Source organism: Vicugna pacos, chromosome 10 (assembly GCF_048564905.1).
Source record: "Vicugna pacos chromosome 10, VicPac4, whole genome shotgun sequence".
Classification (NCBI taxonomy): domain Eukaryota; kingdom Metazoa; phylum Chordata; class Mammalia; order Artiodactyla; family Camelidae; genus Vicugna; species Vicugna pacos.
The window spans coordinates 64,568,882-64,595,445 of record NC_132996.1 but is presented as its reverse complement, the minus strand read 5'-3'; the positions used below and the strand labels follow the sequence as shown (position 1 = coordinate 64,595,445).

The 26,564-nt window shown below is 43.7% G+C and overlaps 1 protein-coding gene and 2 non-coding genes across 3 annotated transcripts; 1 reads left to right on the top strand and 2 right to left on the bottom strand.

The window, feature by feature from the left end:
* Window positions 1-4,776: 4,776 nt before the first annotated feature.
* Window positions 4,777-4,863, bottom strand: TRNAR-UCU (transfer RNA arginine (anticodon UCU)). The gene is given in 2 exon segments: window positions 4,777-4,812; window positions 4,827-4,863. It is a non-coding gene; the product is annotated as a tRNA-Arg (tRNA).
* Window positions 4,864-5,146: 283 nt separating this feature from the next.
* TRNAV-UAC (transfer RNA valine (anticodon UAC)) lies at window positions 5,147-5,219 on the top strand. The gene has a single exon. It is a non-coding gene; the product is annotated as a tRNA-Val (tRNA).
* An 8,511-nt stretch (window positions 5,220-13,730) lies between these two features.
* Window positions 13,731-14,672, bottom strand: LOC102542419 (olfactory receptor 4D11-like). Its single transcript, XM_006214945.2, has one exon. The coding sequence runs from the start codon at window positions 14,670-14,672 to the stop codon at window positions 13,731-13,733; it is 942 nt and encodes a 313-aa protein (XP_006215007.1).
* Between the last annotated feature and the right edge of the window lie 11,892 nt (window positions 14,673-26,564).

Genomic DNA, 26,564 nt, shown 5'->3' with positions numbered 1-26,564 from the left:
TGCCCAACTGAAGAGCAAAGGCTTGGGAGGAGAATTCTGAGCAGAGGGAACAGCTAAAGGGAAAGGACATTGGCTAGGGAATCTGAACATTTTCCTTCAGGTGAAACCAGGCAGGATCCTGTGGGGTCCTCCTGGACACAAAAGCCTTTCAATGTCCCCCCCCCCCATTTCTTATTTGCAGGAAAGAGGCTTCATTCAGCCTCCTAGACCTTCCTGAGTTCCAAAAGGCTCATTCAAACAGTTGCTAGTCAAGGAAGTGAGGCAATGCAGAAACAAAGGAGGAGTAGTCAGGTCGAGAAATGACAGTGCAGATATTAAAGCCGGATCCTGGTTCCACCTCAAGGATGTACAGAACAATATCTTTGAATTCTGCAGGAACTAAGACCCACAGCCACGCCCCCCCCCCCGCCCCACCAGGTGGAGGACGGTAAGTTGAGGCTGAGCACAAGATTCCTGGAGCACCGCCCTGTTAACTCACCACCAACCAATCCGAAGGAAGTCACACACCCTGCAGCCCTCACCCCAAATTTTGCCTACAAAAACTTCTCCATGAAAACTACAGGGAGTTGGAGCTTTTTGGGGCATGAGCCACCATTCTTGCTCAGCCCTGCAATAAACTTTTCTTGGCTCCAAACTGTCACGTTTCAGTTAGTTTGGCCTCTCTGTGCATTGGATACAGAAACTTGTGTTTGGTAACAGAAGCTCCCATTGAAAGATTTTGATCAGGCTGGATTTTATGTTTTTAGGAAGTTCTAATTACCCTGGCATCTGATTCCGGAACATAACTAATGTGGACCCAAAAAATGTTACCTGCAATTTCAGTAAACAAAGCCATCAGCCACTGTATCCTCCCCGAGGGGAATTCAGGAGGGGGAAAAACAGAATACTGGCCCTAGATAGTTAAGATGCATGTCAAAGGAATAATTTCAATGAGCCCAGACTCCTGTTTTTTCCCCATTTTTCGAAAACCACTAAAAGCATTAATCTGAGATGTCTGTTCGTTACGATTAGCAGTAATCTGTTAATGTTCTACTACGTGTTTTTATTTTTCTTGTTTTTGTTTTTTTGTTGCTGTTATTTGTTTTTTAAGCAAAGAAAGTCCTATATATCCTGGCTCCTCCCTTACCTCCTTGGAACAGTTCCTCAGAACCATCTGAGAGGCTGATTCCCAGGCTATAGTTCTCTGTGAGATCTCCAAATTAAACGCTATTCCCAGGTTTTAGATGGTGTGGTTTTTATTTCCAGTCCTCATTAATGAGCCCATTTTTAAATTAGTCCTGCTCCTTCATTGCCACATCCTTCCTTGAGGCATTGAAAGGAAGGGGATCCTATGGGGTGGAGCCTCCTAACCGGTTTAGCTGTCCCTGGAGTTCAGGGACACTTCACTCTGTGGAGGAACAATGATGTTTGCAGTCTTTTATGGATAAATGTATTGATGTGACCAAGCAGGACGCTAGGGTGCCTTCCTGGGACAGACCCCTTCCACCCCAATCCACCATGTCCTCCGCCTGTTTCTATGTAGAAAAGCTTTAGTCTTCCAGGCCGCCCAAGAGTCACAAAAGGTTAGCTCAAGAGTTAAAGATTGGAAATGTGAACCTGAGGAAGGCAGGGACCTAGTGAACCAAAACTTGAACACATTAACTAGAAATTTCTTTAAAAGTTTAAACTTAAAGAGTCTCCTTGAGGGGGAGGGGATAGCTCAGTGATCCAGTGCAAGTTTAGCATGCAGAGGTGCTAATTACCTCCCTCCCAAAATAAGAAGAAAAAAAAAAAGCCACCTTGAAGGAACAGAAAGCCCTGAGTTGATCTATTCTATGTGACCACATTGTTTAAGGGCCTTGCTTGCTCAATCTAGCGCAATAAAGAGCAGACTCCCCCCCCCCCCCTTTTATTCTTTGCCTCCATTGTGAATTCTTTCATGGTAGAAAAGCAAGAGCCCATGCTTTGGGGTGATTCTCCTTGGTAAATCCTCTGCCCACTTACAAACATATGATAACAAAAACCAGCAGCTGGTCCAGGAGAACTAGTAACAATGTAAACAACAGACCAGCCATATAGCACTCACAGAATCTTCAGTTCCTCCCTGAAGGACATACGTAACAGTGTGTGATGCACATTCCTGAGTTGTTGTGTAGGTACTAAAACCATCACCAGACGGGAAAAGCTGACTGCATGATGACCAGACTGTAGCCATGACACAAGCCGCTCCGTCTGGAGCAGTAGTGAATCTACAACTTGCACAATCCAGGAACTGGCTTCAAGGAAGTGGGAACAAACTGACCCTGGAGTTGAAGCTGAACCTTGCCTCAAGCACTCAAGGTGACGCTGACCACCACATGACCAGCTAGTTTCACCATGATTGTTGAGGCTGATTGTGCTGTTCTGCATGTGGCTGCCACCTGCACCCTCCTGTAACGTCCCAGAGCTTCCCTGTGAAACATTCCTTGCCCCTCTAACCAGCAAGCTGGAGATGGTTTTGGTGACCCTGGTCCACCATCTTCCAAGGTTGCCAGCTTCCAGAATAAACCATCTTTTCCCACCAACCCTGGTCTCTCCAACACTGACTTCTGAGCAAGAGCCTCTGAGCTAGTCTGAGCTCGGCTCCAGCTTTCGCTGGTAACATTGGAAACTATGAGCAAAGTTTAAAAAGTAATCCACTACGGAAAGATATTCATGCTGTGCTAAGCAAAAACAACAGAAGGTGCTAAACAATATGTATGGTATAATGTTTGTGGAAAAGTCAAAGGACATGTATATGAATATGTACCCTATGGTCATACCTTTCTGTACATTTGTTGTTTGCAAATGCGTAAGATATTTAAGGATAGAAAACAAACTGAGAAAAATGACCACCTTTTGAAGAAAGGGAATGAAGTGTCTGAGAAAAGTCTCTCACTGTTTTCCCTTTAAAAAAAAATTATTGTGATGTAGTCGATTTAAAATGTTAGTTTGGTGTACAGCAAAGTGATTTAGTTATACATATACATACATATATACTTTTTCTTTTCAAATTCTTTTCTCTCACTATTTTCTGTATTACTAGAGTTTAAAAAAAGCATGTATTGTTTTCATAGTAAAATCAATGAAGAAAAAAAATGGAGACAGATTGTTCCATCCTTGTGGGATCATAAAGGCAGCCCTTCAGATCAAAGCATCCCTGATTCTCTGTTTTCTACAGATCCCAGTAGAGAAAGGTTAAAAGCAAATTTCCATCCTGGTTAGAGTGGAGTTACTGGTGTGTGTGTGTGTGTGTGTGGGAGGGGTGGGCAGACGGGGAGGACTTTTTTTCCCTCTATCCTTCTTAGTTCTTCTGGCTGGTATAAGAATTGAGCTGACACGAGACAGACTAACTGGAGAAAATCAAACAAAAGTTTAGTGCCATGAGTCCACGAAAGAGACCCAGGAAAACTGAGTAACTCACCCAGATGCCTGACACCCTCACCTGAAATACCATCTTTAGCTAAAGCCAAAAGCGAATGTTGGGGGTTGTGATTTGGGAACCTCAAAGGGGAAGAAGGCAATTGACACAGAGATGGAAAAGCAAACGTATGGGAAACCGATGTTTGCTGAGCCAAGCAGAGACCAAGGGGCACTGAGGGGAATTCTCACAGACGTTGCCGGGTTCCTCCCTGCCTGCACACCCAGGTCATACTGTAGTGATCTACGGGGCTGCTCCCTTCCAGGAACAGGTCCTCTGTCTGCAGCTAAGAAGAAGGTCAAAAGTCAAAGTTTTTTTTTCTCCCAGGCTTGAGCCTTAGTTGCTTTCAGCTCTAAATAATCCACATGCCAAAGAGACATTTTGGAATGGCAAATTTTTGCTCCTCTTCACTGGTATTGAAAAACCACCCATGAATTAGATGCAATTCTCACAAATGAAGATGTGGAATCATTAACTCTTAAGAATCATATGACAAGTTGGGATTCAACCAAGAAAAGTAAAACCAGTGCCCCTTGGAAAAGAGCTGCCTGTTCCATGAAGTTAATCCCAAGGGAGTTAGTGAGCCTTTGGCCCAACCTCAGCTTCTTACAGCAGTTCCAGCTTCAGGAGGGCTACTGAGTACAGCTCTGAATGCAGGAGAGCTTAAGATCTGTGTCCTGTACTCTTAGGACAGACTAGATTGATAGGCATTGAACATAGAACCAAAGCCTTAAACTGTGTATTTATCAAGCGTCAACGGTGTGGACCTGGGCCGCTTCTATGTCTGGCATAAAATTTCAGATTAAAAGGTCATTGGCACTTTCCTATTTAGGCTGGACTCCTAAGTCTGCAAAACGGACAGCAAACATCGTTAGGGCCTCAGAAGTTCGGAAAAGCAAGTTTATTAATACCAGAAAGGGGATCTGAACCCACTGAGGGTAGAAACTCACTGGATTTTAAGTCTGAGGCCTTGGGCACTCAGCCATTCTACAACCTCTCTGCCAAACATCTATTGTTGTACAACTTGAGTAGTAACTGAGCTACTGAAAAGTTGCACAACTCTTTACAAACTTTTATCCTGATATAAAAGAGCAAAGCGAATTAGAAGGGGGAAGAGGAAACTCAGCAGTTTTCATCACACTCTGCTTGCTCATTTCCTCATCTCCAGTCACCAGAAACTCTGGAGCCACAGGAAAGTGACTGAGAAGGCTCAAGTAGCGAGATTCCCAACAGATTCACACCTTAGCGCACAACAGGGAGCTGGGATGAGTTTCTTTTCACAGTGGGCGAGTTGGATTGGAAATTGTATATTGTTGGTAACTGTTTTCCTCCTAGTTTTCTCCTTACCAAAACAAAAGCGACTCTGGTGGGACTCGAACCCACAACCTTTGAATGCCTCCATCATATCTAGAAGTCCAATGCGCTATCCATTGCGCCACAGAGCCCGATGCAGGGGGTCCTGTCCGCGTTGGTTACATCAAAGGAGGGGTGGTGTCTGTCTGGGAGACTCTCGCCGGCAGGCCTGGCCATGCTTTCTTTCTTGGAGAAACAGTGGAGCCCGTCGCTGAGGAGAAGCGTGGATGGGAGTTAAGCTTGAACGTCTGTAATCTGTTTGAAAGTTTCCCTCCGTGAGCGATCGTCCGGCATCAACTCTCAGCTTCCTTCTACAGCGAAAGCGAAAAGTCTTTGTGTGGCTTTATAGTATTCTGGCAAACTTGCTTAGCAAGAGGTTCCATAGTGTAGTGGTTATCACGTCTGCTTTACACGCAGAAGGTCCTGGGTTCGAGCCCCAGTGGAACCATAAGGGTATGGTTACTCTTTTCAGGGCGTTTTAAGATTTCTTTTTACCAGACCAAACCTTGAGTTTTACTCCTGGGAAGCGGGAGACTCTGCGGTTTCCAACGCAGGTCCGCGCTGCGCAACGAAGCGCAGGCTGCCCTCGTGCGGCGCCCGCTCAGGTCGGCTGCCAAGGCTGCCCTCTCGTGGCTCATCTAGGGAGGTGCAGCCGGCCCCTCCCAGCTCAGGTCACCGCGCCGCTGCGCCTGCGCCCTCCGGGCTGCGGGCTGTTGAGCCTCCCGGAGCTGGGCGGGATGCTGGGTCCGCCTCCTGTTCCTTTTAAACCCTGCTTGGCTTCTAAAATTTGCTGCCGCCGCTCAGTTGAAGGATATCTCGAAAGCCACCTCCCTCCTCTCTTCATTAACTCCAAGTCTCCTGACCTCACGTTTTATTTATTTGAATTAAAAATACTTTCGGAAAAATGATAGGAACACAACATTGAAAACCAACTACACTTCAATAAAAAAAATTAAAAATATTATATGCAGCCCCACGTGTTTTGCAGAATTTCTCCTTCGCCAAACTCTAGCCGCGTTCCTCTGAGCGCTCCTCTCAACTAGGCGGCCTATAAGACTTGAACAAACCGTAACACTAACAGTTTCTAGCAGCTGAAGACCCCGCCCCTAAAATGACCCTAGCTCCAATTAAAGTGTCTGCCTGAGAAAAAGGAATGCTGACCCGCCCCCCCTCCCCCCGGCCCCGCCCCAGCCCCACAATTTACTGTTTGTTCCAGTTAACAGCCCAAGATAGGGCCTCAGTCTTCCAGCCTTTGTGAGAAGGTATGAGCCTAACTTCCATGAGCAATAAGGGTCACTTAGCAAACCTTGTTGGGTTTCACAGGGACCTACCGCCCCTACCCACCTTTTCAGGTTTTTCTAAGTTTTCACTTCCCTGGCTCTCCTGAGCCCCCATCGCTCCCTTCTCTTTTCCCTCAGTCTCCCTTAAAATATCCAGTCACTGTGGACAAGTCAAAGTTCAGGTCGGTTCACACTGGACCCTTTTCCTTACTGCAATAGTGTATTTCTGATTAATATCTGTGCTTTCAAGATAGCTATCGTTTAGCTTTGTTTATCTTTGACACCACCTGCCTTTCAACTGCCCAAAGTTTCAACCTTCTAGAGATAGTCTGTGCATTCACCAGTAGAGCTGTACCTGTTTATAAATCACTTACGATTTTTGTGCAAAAGGTAACGCGCTGTAGGGACTGCTTTCTTACCCGGATAATATTCTAGGCATCGTTCTATTCCCTCTATTCCCTTTATAAGCCTTCACACATCCTTTCACTTCCAGGGTTTGGCTAGATCACAATTCTTTAGCCTGCGCTTTTTATTTTTATTTATTTTTTTGAGGGGTGGGGAGGCAATTAGGTTTATTTTTATCTATTTCTTCTAATGGTAGCGGGGATGGAATCCAGGACCTCAGGCATGCTAAGTACGCACTCTACTACTGAGCTACGCCCTCCTCCTGATCCGTGCTATTTGATCAACAATTAAATTGTATTCAGTCTTACAGACGGTGCTGTAGTGAATTTCCTTGTTCACTGTCTTTGGTGTCGATCTGTGTGTAGAATAATAATAGGAAAAAAAAAACCTTGAATAGTCATTATCGTCTACCCCACTTTACAAATGAGGAGGAGGAAGCATAGAGAAGTAGTTGCCCAAGGTCGCACCACTGGTCAGGGACAGGATGGGGTACCAACCCAGGCAAACGGGATATTGCCTTTTTGTCTTAGAAAAGGAATTGCTGAGGAATATGCTGTATTCCTGCAATATTGCTCCTTTCACTTCCAAAGAGCTTGCACCAAATTACACTCCAACCAACACCAGGGCCCTCCTTTCTCCTTGGTCTCTCCCAAATGAAAACTGTTAGTTGGCTTTTGGATCTTTGCTTGTTTGAAAGCCAAAAATGCTTTAATTTATATGTCTTTCATTGTAAGTGTGGCTGTTTTTTCCATAGGCTTAAAAACATTTTCTCCTTCCCCCCTTCCTTCATACTGTCTGCTCACTTCATTTGTCCAGTTTTCTACTATATTGTTAATGTTTTCTCATTGATTTTTACATAGTATTTGTAGATTTAGATAAATCTATGTCATAATCCTAAAGGGTATGTTTTGCCAGTGCAGTTTCCCGACTTACCATTTGCCTCTTAATTTTATTTTTGATATTTTGTGCAATGCAGAAATTTAAAACTTTTAATGTAATCACATTCATCATCCATATATATATGTATAAATATATTTAAATTTCTACTGTTTTTTTTTTTTTTTGGAGAGGGGAGGTAATTAGGTTTATTTTTTCATGGAGATACTCGAGACTGAACCCAAGACCTCATGCTTGCTAAGTATGCACTCTACCACTGAGCTATACCCTCCTCCCCATCCTTATATTTATTTATTTTTTTTAGGGGGGAAGGAGATTTTAAAATTTCCTGCTTAGAATGTACTTCCCTAGTCTGAGATCATATTCCAAAAATTATGCTATGCTTTTTTTCTGATTATTATTTAGTTACAGTTTTTCTAATGTTTATCCTTGGTCTACTTGAAATTTCTCTAAATGGGTGCTATGGGCTGAATGTTTGTGTCACCCCAAGGTCATAGGTTGAATCCTAACCCCAAATGTGATGGTGTTGGAGGTGGGGACTTTGGGGGTGCTTAGGTTATGAGGAGAAGCCCTCATGATGAGATTATTAGCCCTTAAGGAAGGGGTCCCAGTGAGCTCCCTTCCGCTGTGTGAGGGCGTAGCTGGGAAGACAGCCGTCTACGAACCAGGAAGCAGGCTTCCACCAGATGCTGACTCTGCCTTGATCTTGGACTTCCCGCTCCATAACCGTGAAAAAGCAATTTTTCTTTTTCCTTCCTTCCTTTTTTTTTTTTTTCTTTTAACGGAGGTACTGAGGATTGAGCCCACGTCCTCGTGTATGCTAAGTGTGCCCTCTGTTGCTGAGCTATACCCTAGAAAGATCTTCTGATATATGTATGCAACAACATGGATTAATTTCAAAAGTGTTAAGTGAAATGAGCCACGTACAAAAGGTTGCATGCTGTATGACTGCATTTTTTGGCTTTCTGGAAAAGGGAAAACTATAGAGACAACAGACAGATTAGTGATTCCATTCTGGAAGCCTGAGTAGGATTTGACATGATGCCCCAAGATCTCAGAGCGGAGGATATTTTTTGCTTGCAGATGAAGAGGGCCGAGTTGGGTAAGTATTACTGCAAAGTGTCATGATGGAAACATTCTGTATGTTGGTTATAACGGCGCTCACGTGACCTTATGTATTTGTCAAACCTCCTAGAATTATACACCTGAAAAGGGTGAACTTTATATAAATTGTACCTCAATAAACAAACATCAACTACACTTCAATAAAAAACAAAATAAAAAAAAAACCCCAAAGAAAAATGTTAAGATTTACAGCACATTGCAGGCGCCTCAATAAGAAAAACATACTAAATAACTAAATACATAAATATACAAATAAATAAGGATTTGTCAGAGAAATGATGGAATGAAGCAAGAATTGGATTTCAGATTGAGGGAGCAGTCTTACTTGATCACAGTTTTGTGAATAGTATTTTTTTGGTAGGCATTTCCTATTTCTAGGGGGATAGATGCACAATACAAACCGGTCAGTATATCAGCCCGAATCACAGAACTATCAAACCCCAAGACGCTGTCCTCTTAGAGAAGTGGTCTCTAGCCCATTGTGTTTAAAACGTAGAAAAAAACAATTTCTTTTGTAATATTTAAGAAGGAAAGCAGCAGCTCGGCGAGGGGGTAAGGAAAAGAGATGAATTCATGGCATCAGAAATGGTATCGTTTTCCAAAATATCCACGGGGAGTTAGGGCTCAAGGACGGCGAAGTCAGGGCTGTCAGGCGGGTCTGACTCCCACACGGCGCCGCGTGGAGGCGGCGCGGTCTCCTCTTCAGCTTGAGAGTCCGTGGTCTGCAGGGTGACTTCCGGCAGGGCAGAAAGCAGAGGAAAAATCCAACACAATGAAAAGATGAGGAGGGAAGGAGGAGAGAGAGAGAAGAAAAAGAAGAAGGAGAAGAGAAGGAAAAGAAAGTGAAGGAGAAGAATGAGGAGGAGGAGCGGGAGGAAGGGAAGAGGCAGAAGAGATGTCCAGTGCCCCCGGCCAGTCCTTCAAGGTCACTCACTGGTCCAGATGAACAGCTTGCTCCGCTTCACCCACCTGCCTCTGAGCCTTTGCTGTTTAGGGATGGCCTCCCTTTGGACGGATTATATGTTAAAAAGCATGTAAAAAAAACCTTTTGAAATGGTTTGGTGCACGTTTTCATTTCTTTAGCAAAGCTGCATGTGGCCTTTGACTCCAGTTCTTTCTCAGACGCAGTTTTACAGTGTGATTTCTCAGGGCCAAGGGGTTGGTTCAACACCTGGTGCTGATGAAGGTGTGAAGACCCTCAGGCCTTGGACCTCATCTCCTATTTTCTCAGAGTTTCAGACTTGCTGAAATCTCCTGTGTTTTCTTTTTTTTTTTTCAGAGAGACCCACTGACCTTAGGATCTAGGACACGGCTCTTTTTGGGGCTGTTCCATGTTCACTGAGTGTTGACACTGGACGGAAGCCGGAAGGGGTCGGGGGCACGCGGTTCCATATCAATGGGTCTGAGGGTTTGGTACCTGGACCTGATGGGTCAGAGGCTTCACTACGTCCAAGAAGAGAGTTCATCCTTGCCTAGTGGCTTTCAGACTTTTTTCACTGAAACAAGTGCTAATAAATATATTTTACTTACATCAAGACTACTATACTCCTGTACACTAAAAAAAAAAAAGAATATGGAATTTATTAGATATTGAATGTAAAAATAAACCCATCTAAATAGGGACCCAGAGAGCTCCCTTTATTTCTCTCCTGAAATAACGATTCCAGGAAACAATACTTTTCATTATATGAAGAATTCTGTGATTTTTTTCTGTCCTACCCTAGACCATTCAATTTCATTAAAAAAAAAAAATCCACGTCCAGAACCACTGATGACATCACACCTCTTAGAGTTTCAGGATCTGCAGTTTGAAAAACACTGACTTTGACCTTTGAGTGTTTTGCAAATTCTGGACACACACAGAACATTCCATCAGAATCACTGGGACGTGCTGGTTAGAAATGAGACTCCTGGTAGCCCCAAGGGAACTACTGAATCTCTTAAAAATGGTGCTTGGAATTTTGTTTTTTACTAAATTGCTGGGCGATTCTTATGCCCACTGAGGTTTGGGACCGCTGGCCCCATAGCCTACAGGATGCCTGAACAGAGGTTTCCAGCTCTCATCTGAGAGGTCCAAGAGGTCTACCCGAGATGTCCCTCAGGGAACCGTCTACAGAGCCGCTTCTCTTGATCTGTGTGAGAGGTCATGTGTGCATTTGTTCCTGCTCCTAGGAAAAAGGCCTGAGACTTTTGGGAGAGAAAGTGAATATGATATGGCTGTGGACTCAGACTGCCACCTGCCATTTCAGTAAACGAAGGATTTTGCAGCCATTAAGCCATCAGCCACTGCAGTGGCCCGGTTGGCGCACCCGGAGGGAAGCTCAGGATGCAGATATACAGGACACTGGCCCTAGACAGCTAAGGTGCACATCAAAGGGATAATTTCAGTAAGCCCAGGCTTTTGCACCTTCCCATACACAGAAAAGTGATAAATTCAGTAACTTGAGATGTTTTCTTCTTTAAATAGCAGTAATCTTTTGTTGTTTGACTATTATTTATTTTAGTGGAGGTACTGGGGATTGAACCCAGGACCTCATGCATGCTAAGCATGTGCTCTGCCACTGAGCTATACCTTCCCCTACTATTTTATTTTTTTTTGGAAAAAAAAAAAAAAAAAAGCCTGTATAACCTGTCCCCTCCCTTACCTCTTTGAAACAGTCCCTCAGAGACACCTGAGAGGCTGTCTCCCAGGCTTAAGTCCTCAGTAAGTCAGCTGAATACAACATATTTCTCGACCTTTAGGTTGCGCTTTTTTTTTTTTTTTTCAGTCGACATGGGTTTTGAGGCTTCATCTCTGGAAATAAAGCAAATCTCTGTTAAATAATTCTTAACCGGCTGCCAAAGGAAAAATCATGGAAAGGAATGGCTCCCCCTAGTGGTAAGAAGACATTTTCCTCTGAAGACACTGCTCCTAATTCAAGGGGAGGTTCTTTAGAAACGCAGCTTTCTTACTTCCCCTCTACCAAAATAAAATAATTAAATAAAACAATAATAAAGAAAATTAAAAAAAAAAGAAATACAGCTTTCCAAGGTGGGAGATGTTGAACAATTTAGCCAAAATGCAAATACCCTGTATTAGAATGTGTATGTTAAAAGATTATTGTCAAGCAACACGTTCACATTATATTGAAAGAGAAGGAACATATTTTCATGGAAATAGATTTTAATGTGTACTGGTTGTCTCCAAAGTACTTCTGGGATACACACACACACACACACACACACACATATTTATTATTTTTTTTCTGGAAATAGTCTCTTGTGAATCCTGGATTCACTATTTGCCTCTAGAAAGTAAAGACTAAATGTGAAAAAAATGTATACGAAAAGGAAGTTTTTTGTTTTTTTTGTTTTTTTTTTGTAATAAAAAATGACTTGCAAGGAAGGAAAGAGCTGCTTTGTTGATAAAGGAACATACTGGTTGTGGCAGAATGTGACTCCTTACTCTGGTTCAGTGGGAAGTTTGAATTGTTCTTGGCATTTTTGTTATACGGGTAATTAGGTACAAAATTCACGGCTGAAGTCAGAAGCGTGGTGAAGAATTTTAATTCTAGGTAACAACCATCCCAAGAAGCAAATGTAGATTTTTAAAAGCTCTCCCACCTTTAGCAAGGCACCCACGCATCCAGGACCAGACATGAGCACATGAGAATTTTTGTCATTAGTGTCAGGTTTGCGTTGCCCCGGCCGCCTTGCTGAAGTGTTCCATCCTTCTCTGCCTTTGGCACCCTGGGCTGGGATTTATCCCCTTCCTGCGCAGCTGGTGCAGCTTTCCTGTTCTGCACCTCCTCCACGCCAGCACAACCCCTGGTGCCTTTGACTAGGCCAGCGGACCATCTGAGATGAACCCCTAGCGAGATGCTACTGAGAATGGGCTTAGAAATGGCTTCTCACCTCGGTCACCACCACCAGATGGCCATGGCCTTCCAGGGATGTATCTAACTTTTGCAGTGGTGGCATTGTATCTTGCTTCAACCCCATGAATTATTCTGCTTTCTGAAATATCCCAAGAGGAGGAATTTCAAGCCAACACCCAGGGAGCAGCAGTAGGTACGGACAGAGCTGGTTGGGGGTGGGCTGGATTTGGGAGCAGGTCTCCCTTGCGTGTGTTTTCCTCCTAAATCATATGATGGAAATGGCTCTTTCCTTCCCTTACGTCGGTCCATCAGAGCTTGGGTGGGAGAGAGGCACATCCAGCCCAAATTTTAGTTGACTGCCATTCTCATCTACTTACTTGACAAAATCATAGGTTGCCAGGAGACCAACAGGTATTTATTATTGTTTTCTAATCTCTTAATGAGGAAGCACTCAAGAAAATTGCAGAATGAAGAATGAGGAGGAATTTAGAATGGGCTGATTTATAATCCTTTAAATAATCAGTCCCTGAATCATGGAAAGTCAGTTTGTTCTTAAGGCTTTGCGTCTCGGAGACGTGTGACTCAGGCACATTCTAGTGATGCAGACAGGCTGGTATTCCTCTCTCCCCCAAGGGCTGGCCCGGAATGAATGGCTGGAAAATGATGTTGAAATTTTTAGAGGGACCTGAAGCCTTACCCTCTGAACTTGATCAGATAAAGACAACCAAGTGTCTTTCGTAACACTAGAATAGAAGACGCATTTTTATAGCTGCGCTTGTGTTAGACGCCAGCAAGTCCTGCCCAAGGCAGCAGCACCAGCACAAACAATGCACTGGGTGGAGGATCAGAGCTCTCAGATCCAGCCTTGTCTCAGCCACTCATCAGCTGTGAAAACTCTGATCAAACACAAAACTCATCTCAGCTTCTGCAAGGGAAACCCAGAGGCTTCCTTAGAAAAACAGAACTCATATTCTCCAAGGTTGGCAATGGAAAATTTTCCACCTAGGGAGTGGTGGCTGGATTTTATAGCCTTGACTCCTGCTCCCTGGAGATCATTTTACTGATTATTGCTTGGGTTACACCTGGTACAGCCACAACTCAAGAACTGAGAGGTAGTGTTTTTCAGATTCATTTTCTCACCTGTAAAATGAGGCTTTTGAGTGATCTAAGATTTAGAGTCCTTTAAGAGCCGACAGTTCACGGATCTGAGACTCTAGGCTGTCGGCAATGTCACCATGAGAAAACCTCACAGAGATGACTGTTTCAGGCCATCCTTATGAGAGGATTTTTCTGTGGGGCAAAGGGAAAGCTCTGGCCCCAAGATGGTCTGTTGGTTGGGATTTTCTATTGTGTGGTGAGAAAATATGTTTCCATTCTGACTCTGCAATCTGGGCTTCACATCTGTTCCTTTTCAGAAGGTGCAAGTCTTCTCTTCAGCCTCTTCATGGCTGACTTCATCTCATGGTTCCTCAGGGTGTAGATCATGGGGTTCAGGACAGGGATGATGACAGTGAAGGTGATGGAGACGGCTCTGTCCATGGGGAGGGCGGTGAAGGGCCGGGCGTAGACGTAGATGCAGGGCACAAAGTGCAGGGTCACCACCGTGATGTGGGAGGTGCACGTGGAGATGGCTTTCCTCCTGCCCTCCCCAGTGTGGGACCTCAGCATCGTCAAGATGACTGTGTAGGACACAAGAAGGAAGGCGAACCACAGTGTAGAGATCAAGCCATTGTTGGAAATCATTAAGATCTCAAGGGCAAAGGTGTCAGTGCAGGCGAGTTTGAGGACCTGAGGGACATCACAGTAGAAGCCATCCACAATGTTAGGTCCACAGAAGGGGAGTGGGAGCAGCAAGGAAATCTGCACGATGGAGTGGACAAAGCCCCCCACCCAGGAGGCCACAATGAGGGCAGTGCATCGCCCCCGGCTCATGATGGTCACGTAGTGCAGGGGCTTGGAGATGGCCATGTAGCGGTCAAAGGCCATGACAGAGAGGGAAAAAATATCTGCCCCACCGAGGAGGTGGAAGAAAAACATCTGTGTAATGCAGCTATTGAAGGAAATGGTCTTTCTCCTTGAAAGAAGGTCCACGAGGACTTTCGGAGCAGTGATGGAGGAGAAGCAGATGTCCAAGACAGAGAGATTGCGGAGCAGGAAGTACATGGGGGTGTGAAGGCGAGGCTCGCAGGTCACTGTGACCATGATGAGGAGGTTCCCCATCACGGTGGCTGTGTACACCAAGAGTAGGAAAAGAAATAAGACCAAGCTCAGCTCTTGGGACTGGGTCAGTCCTTGAAAAATAAATTCTTTCACCCTGGTGTGATTTCCCTGCTCCATTGGATCACGTTTCTTCTTCAATTACCTGGGGAGAAAACAGAAAATCAAAACAAAGCAAAACAAAAGGAGTGTGAGTTATGTGATGGGGGTAACTTGGGGGTTATGTTTATGATCATTTTCCTTTTGGGCAGGGGTGCCTAAAATTTAGGAAGCTATCCCCAGCAGATGGTGTTTTTCGAGTTCTCTCAGTACAAACCAAAGAGTAGGTTTCCAATGGTAACCCACTGTAATTGGGTGTAATTAATGGACACATCTAAATCAGTAAGTTATTAAATTCTGATTAAAAATTTTTACTCATAATTTTATATATCCTAAATCCCTCTTAAAAAGTCACTGAGTGCTTTGAGAAGTGAAGGGACTGTTTTGTTTTAGTTTTCAATGAACACTCATGTATCTATTGTAGGAAACACATGCAGGGGAAAAGATATAAAACCCAGTCTGTGGCTCTAAAGGAAACCTGTAGCCTCTTCTCTCACCCTCTTCCCCAGCAGGCAACCTGCTTGGCATAGTCTGGTCAAATTTTCATGATGCCAAATGATCAGCAGTGATGATACTGAAACTCAGGTCTGGCTGCTCGCTGCTTGGAAGCCAATACAAGAGAGGCAAGTGTTGGTAGAAAGGAAAGTTTGCTTTATTCTGGAGGCCAGGTACTAGAGGAGGGTGGATTCATGTCCAGAGGCCAACCCCCACCCTTGCTGATCAGTGGGCAAGACATTTTAAAGGGGGGTTTCAGGGTGCACAGGAGGAGGGAGGGGGCTATGTGCAGAACAGCACAGTCAGCCCTGATGGTCATCTTGAAGTTAGTCATGCGGTGGTCTGGCCAGTGTCATCTTGATTGTCTTAAGTACAGTTAGTCTTCAGTTCCAGGCTCAGTTTGTTCCCATTCTTTTGAGGCCAGTTCTGGGAATTGCGGCAGCTTCTGTCATTCTTTTATGGCTACAGGCTGGGCATCCTGTAGTTAACTGCCTCCTCCTGGTGGGGATCTCCGTATCCACAAAACAGCTCCAAGGATACAGCTCAGAATGTTATCTATAGCCCTTGAGGAGGAACTAAAGGTCCTTGACTTTGTTTAATGACTTTACTGTTATTATTTTGTTTTGCTTGATTCTTTCCCTTTGTTCCTGTATTTTCTTATTTCCCTGATTAAACTGATTGTTTGACTAAAGTTTTCCCACAGACAAAATGCAGGCAGAGCACACGGGGTGGGGGTCCTGCTCTGTTTCACAAATTTAAGGCCAGAAAAAACATGTATGGTTTACCTTCCCCCAGGATAAATAGCTTTGCAGCGACTAAGACAATGTAATTGAGCGCATTACTGTTTCTTTCCTTTCTTCCCCCAGTCTTCCTTCTCTTTGGTGTCTTAGGTTCTTTTTATTTCTGTGGCCCAAGATCGGGACCTGGGAGCTGAGAGCTGCAGCCCCTGCTCTTCATGACCCTCTCAGCAAAGACTTCATCGTCCAGGCCCCTGGACAAATGCTTTTCCTTTCTCAGGCTCCTTCCCTTTCACCATCTACATCTGCGTGCCACTCCCTCTCCCCTCAGTGCTGGTTACAGCTTCAGTTCTGTGCCAAGAGCAGAGATATTAGTGTCAGCAGACCTGAGTTTGAATATCGACTCTGCCACCTAATTGGTAGGTGACTCTGAGCCTCAGTTTATCATCAGTAAAAATGGGTGTAATCATGTTTGTTTGATAAGATTGTGAAGCTTGAAGAGATTTTTTAAATTTACTTAATCTGAGTTCATCGCACACCACAATTTCCCCCACATCGATAGCACAATTAACATTTTGCAGAGCCAGTCTTTACATACGTTACTCAGGAAATGCTGACCAAAACTCACTTTTATACTTTTCTCATAAAATATAATTCTTGGAAATAATTGCAACTATTAGCAAAGCTAGCATTTAAAAAGCAGTTATGTCCTGTATGGAGGTTCCTTAGACACTAAAAGTAAACTTACCATATGATCCAGCAATCCCAATCCTAGGTGTATATCTGAAGAAAAATAATTCAAAAAGACACCTGCACCCCAACGTTCACAGCAGCACAATTTACAATAGCCAAGACATGGAAACAACCTAAATGTCCGTTGACAGGAGACTGGATAAAAAAGATGTGGGGTGTGTGTGTGTGTGTGTGTGTATATATATATACATATATGCAATGGAATACTACTCAGCCATAAAAAGAATAAAATAATGCCATTTGCAGTAATATGGATGGAACTGGAGATTGTCATTTTAAGTGAAGCAAGCCAGAAAGAAAAAGAAAAATGCCATATGATATCACTTACATGTGGAAACTGAAAAAAAAAAAAGACAGAAGTGAGCTTATCTACAAAACTGAAACAGACTCACAGATACAGAGAACAAACTTATAGTTACCAGTGAGTAAAGGGAGTGGGAAGGGATAAATGGGGAATTCAAAAATTGCACCTCTTGGGGAGTGATGGAAATGTTAGCTATCTTGATTGTGGTGGTGGCTTCATGGCTGTATACATCTATCAAAATTCATCAAATGGTACAACTAAAATACGTGTGGTTTACTGTATAGGAACCACACCACAATAAAGATGTTAAAAAAAAGCAGATTTTTTTGTACAATGAAATACTATTCAGTTATAAAAGGGAATGAGCTTTCAAGGTATGAAAAGACAAGGAGGAATCTTCAGTCATGTTACTAAGTAAAAGAAGTCAATCTGAAAAGGTACATACCATATGATTCCAACTATATGACATTCTGGAAAAGACAAAACTATGGTAAAAAGAGTAATGGTTGTGTGGGGTGGGATGTGGAGGTTGGGGGTTGAATAGGTGAGACACAGGGGCTTTTTAGGGCACTGAAACTATTCCATATGATGCGCTAATCATGGATACATGACATTCATGCATTTGTCAAAACCCACAGGAGGCACAGCGCTGGGAGTGAGACCTCATGCAACCTATGGGCTTCAGTAAATAATAATGTATCAGTATTGGTTCATCAGGCGTTAACAAATTCAAGATGTTAATACTAGAGGAAACTGGTGCTGGCTGGGATAGGGAGTGTGTGAAAGAGCTCCATACCGTCTAATCTTTCTGTAACCCTAAACCTGCTCCAAGAAATAAAATTTCTTACTTAATATGAAAACGAATATATGTGTATATATGCATGACTGGGACATTGTGCTGTACACCAGAAACTGACACATTGTAACTGACTGTATTTCAATTAAAAAAAATTTTAAAAAATCTCTTGCTTAAAAAAATGCATCCCAAAGGATAAAACAACTTAGAACATTTCTATTTTGCAAAGGAGCACACTTTTCCACTTTTTAAAATTTCCTGTATATCCTAATCAGATGCTTTTCTCCTGTTTCCCATCCCGTTTTAAAGAGAACATTTACAGTAAGTACTGCTTTGGTTGTTGGCAGGCATCTGGCTACTGTGATTTCACCAACTGCTTAAAACAAAATTGCCCTGTGCAGCCTTTTAAAAAAATCAGCTTTGTGGAGTTGTTACTTGCATACAATAAACTGTACACACTTAAAGGTAGAATTTGTTGAGCTTTGCCATATGGCATATGGGTACACCCTTGAAACCATCACCACAATCAGGATAGGGACCGTCTGCATCATGCCCCAGCTTCCTTGTGCTCCTGAGAACTGCAGAATCTAGGTACCTAACAACTCCATCCAAACCTGCACCGAGAGATGAGCAGATTGTGGCTCAGCTTCCCAAGGTGTAAGGCGGTGTCCCTGGGATGACCCCAGTCTCCATGAAAATGTCCGCCTGGGGAAGCACAAAGCTGCTGGGAGAATTTACTGTTTGTCCCAGCCAACATCTGAGATGCCTGACTGCCCCTTCTTTAGGCATTTACAGAAAGGGGCTTGCAGTTGTGAACGTAGATCTCTTGCAACTGACAAGTGCCTGCCTCCAGGACCCAGAGCCGTTCAGCGATTGTGCTCTTCAGGAAGGATGGGGCCTCTGTTGTCCCGTCTCCATGGGGGGATAGAACCCTAACGTCCATACCTGCCTCCGGCAGACACGACCAGCCCGATCGCATTGACATTGATCAGCTCTGCCGTTTTTCACTTTCCTGACTACTGAGCCCCAGCTTGTCCCCTGCAGTCACTCTGTGCAAAACAGGAGTGGAGCTCAGCCCTTTCCCTACTGCTTTCACCAGCGTCAGGCTGTGTTCATCTTTGACACTTCTTTGTCTCCCTTATTCTGTTTGTATAGAAGCCACCTTCTTGTCCTGCTGTTAATTACTGACTTCTCCAGATCCCGCTGTACCTTCCGTCTCATTTTCTCATCAGAGCAGAACTCCCTCCTCGCTAACCTTCCTCCTATTCTCTTTCCTTTGAAGCCCAAGCAACACAAAGCTAATTTTCTTGGCTCACTCCCCACAATCTATTAATCCATCAATAACTCCCAGAGGATTTCATTCTTTTCAAATGTTTTTAGTATTTAAAAGGGCCAGTTATTTTCTGCAGAGTAACTAATTTGAAAGATTTTAAACATAAAATGATCAGAACACATGCAGTTGTTTTAGACAATGCACAGAGGTTGTTTGTTTGTTTGTTTTTTGATTTTGAACTATGGTGGGAAGTAAGGAGGCACAGAGGAAGGGTACCAGCTTGGGAGACATGAGCCTTGATGCCTTCATGGAACAACAGTGGAATCTTTAAAGGCATCTGAATTCCAGGGTGTTCAAGTTTTTCATCAGTAAGATGGGAGCATTTACCCCTCAAATCAAGGCAAGTTCTGCACCATATTAAACGCTGTTAAATGGATCCATCAGTTTAGGTGATTTCTAGACTTTTGGCGATTTAACGCTTAATTGTTTTAAATACTGTTGGCCTCAGCTACCATGTGACTAGTCTAAGCTTGTCTTCTGTCAATTGCTCACCAACAGGTGAAGCTCAATTCACTATAAATCTGAACCGTTTCTTGATATGAAACTAAGAGCTGATTGGTGGCAGCAAGGAACGCTGCTCAGATCAAGTATTTCCAGAGGCAGTTTATTGTCGTGGTCTTAACCACTCTTTAGTGTCAACTGAGAAAAAAACAGTCACAGTGTGAGAGATGTGAGTTAAGTTTTCTTTGGGGCAAAATGAGGGCTATAGCCTGGGAGACGGCGCTTCAGACAGCTCTGAGTAACTGTTCCGAAGAGGCAGGGGAGGAGGTCAGTATTGTGTATGATTTCAGTGAAGGGGGCACGTGCAGCCAAGCACACACTTAGGCAGAGGCTTGCTGCTTGTCACGAGGAGCAGATGTCACCATTAATGATTTTAGTACTTTTCTAGATACGAGGAGAGGCAGGAATTAGAGCTCATGAAATTTTCTTCTGAAAATATCTAACTCCCTGAAGGCCTGTTCCACCAGTTTTCCTAGAGCACTGAGTGCCTCATTCCAGGTCTCCATCCTGAACTCTTTTCAGGGAGTGTTGGAGGTCACCAGCTGCAGCGGCTCCTAATTTAATCCTTATAGAGGCGGATGGCAAGTGACAAGTTTTAGTTGGCAACAGAAGGGGCTTTGAAACCCAAAGGTACGAGGTTCTGTGCAGAAATTAGTCTTGAAAGTAATCAAATCAGTGCTACAACTGAGAAAGGCTGACAGTGGTGCTCGTCCATGCACACAATGTATGCACGGTGAAGAAAGCAAAGACGGAGGGTCGGGGGTAAAATGAGAATCCTTGTGGAAGTGTGTCTGTTTGCAGTAGCAGAGAAGAAAACAGAGAACAGAAAACTCCCAACCCAGCTGTCCACCAAGCACTGGCTGCCCCATCTCTCTCAACAACCTGACCTTTTCTTTATGCCCTTCAAGTCACTTTCCTAATATTGAAGGGCTAATTTATTCTGCTCTGCTTTACTAAAGTTTTTAGCTTTACTATGCCGCATCCTCCACCTTCCAGGAACATTATTAACATTCAAAAGATTTCTGAAATCCACAATAATATTTAAAAACTGGTAGTGCATGGGCACACATGCACAGATGCACAACCAGACATACAAGCACACACCAAAAAGCCGCAACGTCACAAAAAGACCTCGCTTAAAGCTCCCAGCCCTCTAGTCCCTACGCAGGAAGTAGTGTGGGCCATTCAGTTGCACACACTGCCCTTAGGAGCCATTGATTGTCAGGGAATATTCCTCTTTAAGGTAGACAGGCATCTACCTGAGAGTTGGTTGGTACGGTACCTCCTCTCCTATTGTCAGAGGCAGAGGGCAGGCTCCAAGAACCACCTCCACGTGGTCCTACCACGCTGCCCCACCGTGCTGCTGCCATGAGCGCCTCTCTCCGAGCCCCAGACTCAATGGAAGGATCACCAAAGGCAGTGCTTTTGGATGTGATTTTTGAACTCGAGTAGCCAGACTCCTACTGGGATGCAGCTCCCTCGTGTGCTGTTAAGAAGTTGAACATGTGCTGGAAGGTGGGTGCAAACATGCACTTTTTGGTTTCGAAATTCTCCTAGTGCAGGGGAGGAGATGACCCCTCACAGACCTTGTGATTAGAACCCAACTCTCTTTGCCTGAAGGGCTCATAGGGCACAAAACGAGGAGTCTGTCTCCTTAAGGGGTAAGAACTCAGGGGAAATAAATAGAAACCCCAGGAGGGGGTGTTTCAGCCCATTCGTGGTTTTTTTTTTTTTAATTTTATTGAGGGTAGATGGTTTGCTTGTCCTAATAATAGACATAATCAGATGCATCATAAAGACCGGGAAATGCAGTTTCTCCTTGTTTTCCACAAAGGGTATATAAGCAGACAAAGTGTATGGGTGCCATTCATTTATTAAACACTTAATTATGAAATATTTACTGAACGCCTCCCGTGTTCCAGGCCCTGTGATCCCAGAGTCCCATTTCCCCCTCGTCTTGTTCTCAGCATCATTTTTGAAAGCTTGTCTCTCGCCATGGATCCATGGATTGCCTCCCGTGAGTATACTGCACCCCTTAACACAGAATGTCTCAAATTGATCTGATCACTGTCATCAAGCACACATTGCTGTAGCTGACACTATCATTCTCCTTGTCACAAGGGCTCAGAATCTCTGAAATGCCTCTGACACTTCTTACCATGCCCTGCCACCCCCCCCCTTTTTTGTCTTTTGAAACCCTTCCTGAATAAATTACTTTTAGGTTTCGTCCATAATTTGCAATGATTTTTCATAGTTTACTTGTAGAACTTGTCAGTCCCTGCTCTGAGACTCACCTTCTTGGGCAACGCTCCCCCCCTCCCCGCCTCCTTGTGTGTGAACTGGACTTAGTGACTTGCGTCTAATGAAAAGAATACAGCAAAAGTGATAGGATGTTATCTTCCATCTTCCAGACCGTGCCTTCTGTCCTGCTGACCCACTCTTCTCTGCCTTGACTGCCTTCTCTGATGAAGCAAGTGGCCACGTGGGAGAGGCCCACAAGGCTAGGGGTGGCTGCCATCCAACAGCCAGGAAGGAACAGAAGCCCTCAGACCAATGGCTCAAGATTCTGGCTTCTGTGCATGAACTTGGAAGCAGATCCTTCCCCAGCTAAACCTTAAGCTGAGACTGCAACTCCCTGCTGACACCTTGACTGTAGCCTTGCGAGAGGCTCTATGCAGAAGACTTAGCGAAGCCGTGCCTGGATTCCCATCCCACACAACTGTGACTTAAGAACTACGTGTTGTTTTAAGCCAGTAAGTTTTGGGGTAATATGTTAGGCAGCAAGAGATAGTCTGCCACTGAGTAAGAGCTTTGTGTGAAATGAAGCAGGAACCCTATGAGGTCTTCCCAGGACGACCTCCCACCCTGCCGTGTCCTCCGCCTGCCTCTTGTCTGTAGAAAAACTTCAAACAATACGTTTAATCAGAGAAATAAGAAAATACAGGAACAAAGGGAAAGAATCAAGCAAAACAAAATAATAACAGTAAAGTCATTAAACAAAGTCAAGGACCTTTAGTTCCTCCTCAAGGGCTATAGATAACATTCTGAGCTGTATCCTTGGAGCTGTTTTGTGGATACGGAAACCCCCACCAGGCGGAGGAAGTTAACTACATGGTGACCAGGCTGTAGCCATGACAGAATGACAGAAGCTGCCACAATTCCCAAAACTGGCCTCAAAAAATGGAAACAAACTGACCCTGGGACTGAAGATTGACTATACTTAAACCTACCAAGATGACACTGATCAGATCATTGCATGACTGAATTCAAGAAGATTGTGAGAGCGGATGGTCCTGTTCTGCACGTAGGCCCCTCCCTCCTCCTGTACACCCTGAAACCCCCCTTTAAAATGTCTTGCCCACTGATCAGCAAGGAGGGTAGCTGGTCTTTGGACAGGAGTCCCACCTCCCCCACCTCTGCCTCCCTGGTCGCCGGCTTCCAGAATAAAGCAAACTTTCCTTTCCACCAACCTCTATTGCCTCTCTTGGCTTTCCAGCAGCGAGCAGCCAGACCTGCATTGTGGTGACAGATGGACAGCATTCTTTTTCAGACGTGAAAGACAGATCATGCAACAGTAACAAGGACAAAGCAACAAAACTGCAGATCCCTCCAGGGTGCTTAAACATAGTTTCTTTGCTGCCGAATATAGTAGCATCTTTGAAATGAAGCTGAAACAACCTGAATCTTCCTTGAATTTATCAAAGAAGTCCAGAATGATGAGATCACTCCTAAACCAGCCAGTTCATGTATATAAATACATTTATTCACTTATGAAAAATATTGTGGAAGTTTAAAATCAGTGTTCCTTATGCAGAAAAAAATCATAGATGGTAGGATCAAATATATGGGATCTGTGTAGGATAAGCTAGAATCAGTATAATATCTAATAGTTCCCTAAGAAAGTGTCCTTACCTGGAGAAAAAATAATTAATCCGAGTAATTATTTGATGTCATGCAGAAAAGTAAATTTAATGGTGTTCTCCTGAATTCAACTGCTTTTCCTCACTGTGTTTTATCAAGTTGTTTTGCATATTGTAAACAGTCCAAGGCAGTTTCATGGTAGCTTTTGTGGGGTGCTGTCATTTATGGGATCTTATACTTGGGAACATAAATTCTGATTGTATAGATCTTTAGTTACTTAAAATTTTGCCCAGTTACAAAGGTTTTGCTGGAGGTAAGGTCAACAGAGAGGCAGGGAAAAAAAGGCATCCTTGTGATCCTTGTGATAAATACAGAGGGTCTGGAGAACCATGATATCAGAGTAAAGATGGATCCAGCTGGAGACAAATCTATGTCTTTATTGGATTTTTTTTAATGGAAGTACTGGGAATTGAACCCAGGACCCTGAGCATGCTAAGCACACACTCTACCAATAAGCTATACCCCTTCTCCCCTTTATTGGAATTTTTATGCTTGGGGGAAGCATGTCTAATATTGGAAAATAATTCAGAACATTTCTGAGTGGTGGGATTAGAACAGAACACAGAAAAGGACAATCAGTAAGGAATAAGGCCCTCATCTCTATAGGAGCTTCTGCATCAGTGTATGTTTGTTTACAACCAGCCTATGGGAAGTCTGGGAATAAGTGACAGCTGTCTTCTACGAGAGTGGCCTTCGTGGTCCATCTTCTTTGGGCGCGCTACTCCAGCGTTCTGTCTTTTGGAATCTGACCTGCTAGGCTACTGTCATCCTCGTCCCCAGATCACTTCCCTCTTCCTTTAAATTAAGTTTCTTTTCCCAATATCTCCTCATTTCGATTTGGTTCTCTGTGCCTTCCAAGAGTCCAGTAGTACTACCAAGCAAACATTTCTGTGTACGAAGAGAAATCTTTTCAGAGGCAATGTCTTAGTCCTTGCAATCTGATCCAATTGTGATTACTTAGCAATGAGTCATGTATGTGGAAGAGATCCCTCAAGTTCACTGGTCTGCATGTTCTCCTCTTCCTGCTGGGAACAGAGCAAGATTACATTCTCCAGACTCCCTTGCCGTTAATCAGGGCTACAGGACTGAGGGCTATCCCAGGGAATGTGGTCAGAAGTGATGCACACTGTTCCCAGGACTGGCTCATATCCACCCCTCTCCTCTCTGCATCATTTTTTCCTTTTTATTTAAGTATAGTCAGCTTACTGTGTTGTGTCAATTTCTGGTGTACAGCATAACATTTCAGTCATACAGATATGTACATATATTCCTTTTCATATTCTTTTTCATTATGGGTTACTACAAGATATTGAATAGAGTTCCCTGTGCCATACAGGAGAAATGTGTTTATTTCATATACAATGGTTAGTATCTGCAAATCTCAAACTCCCAATTTATCCCACCCTACTCCCTTTCCCCTCTGGTAACCATAAGTTTGCTTTCTATGTCTGCAAGTGTGTTTCTGTTTTGTAAATATATTCATTTTTTTAAGATCCCACATATGAATGATATCATATGGTAGTTTTCTTTCTCTTTCTGGCTTACTTCACTTTAGAATGATGATCTCCAGGTCAGTCCATGTTGCTGCAATGGCATTATTTCATTCTTTTTTATGGCTGAATAGTATTCCATCCCATGTGATTCTTAACCCTCTCCTCCTTCCTCCATTTGCTGGATGAAGGTAGAGGAGTCTCAGGATCTAGAGAAAGGCGGAGCCCAACATGGAAGAAACCTGCCTCTTTAAATGACTGCACGGAACAGCTCTTTCTAAAGATCAGCATTGGCCTGTGACATGAGCAGGGAGTACATTTTTATTGTGTTTAACTACTTCAAATTTGGATGTTTTTTAACATAGTATTTAATCCACTTTGATTAGACATGAGTGCTGGCTTCTATGGCTTGAACTTTATCATAACTGGAGACATAGTACAGTGATGTGAATATAGCCCAGCAAAACATTAGCTGGATCATTAGAAAAGCCTTCTCTTAGCCCTGTTCTCATTCCTTTCATCAGAGATATGAGCAAAATGTCAGCTTCATGGATTAAAATGCCATATTTTTTATTAGCCTTTCTTCAGCTTCTAATGGGTTGAGTGAAAAGTGCCAAGGAGTTGGGAGGTCCCATGTGCAGAAACAATGAGAAATTTGGGTCTGGCTGTTCTACGATTGGGATAACGTGCTACTTGATGGGGAGTCACCTCCTTCCCACAGGAGTGCTTAGCATCTGGTGAGCATCCTTACAGCTGCTACATCAGTGTATTTCTGTATGAGTAGTCCCTTGTACCTCCTTCTGCCCAGGAGGAAACCACAGTCTTGGAGTGATCTGGGGATCCTATCTCCCCAATAGAAAGTGCAGATTTGTGTTGCTCAGAGGACCACGTATGGAGTTCTTCCATCTCAGTTTTCCTTTTAAATGTCAAGCACTGGTCTTCACTCCCCAAATGTGCTCCTCTGTGGCTATAATGGGCTCACTGTCGCACAAATGTGACACACTCTTACACCATTCTTTCCCTCTGCACACACTGGTTTATTTGCTTGAACTGTCCCTCTCTGCCTTTTTACCCTTGGAAAGATCTACGTATTGTCAAATGTCTTTTGAAACTCCCAAGTAAAGTGCTTACAATATTTCCCCAACACTTTGTTCATATCTTCGTGAAAGCATCTTGCTGTATGCCTCGAAAACAGTATGTTTAATCTTTTTGCAGCAGTTTGAATCCTAGCACTGTCAGGCACATAATATGTGCTCTGTAAATACTCGTGGAATGAATAATTGAAAGTGGGTAGTAGGAGACATGGACGGACCTCACCTTAAAGCAATGTCACCCTTAGTTCCCCAGCACATACTCTGGGACCAACCTCTTTAAGACTCCACAGAGGGATGGGTAGAGCTCAGTGGTGGAGCACATGCTTAGCATGCACAAGGTCCTGGGTTCAATCCCCAGCACCTACATTGAAAAAAAAAAAAGGCTCCATGGTATCCGTAGATGTTAATTGTCTTTGGCCTTAAGGTGATCTCCTCCCATTTTGAGAAAGTAAAATTTAGTATTTATTTTAGAATGTTGGTATTATCTCA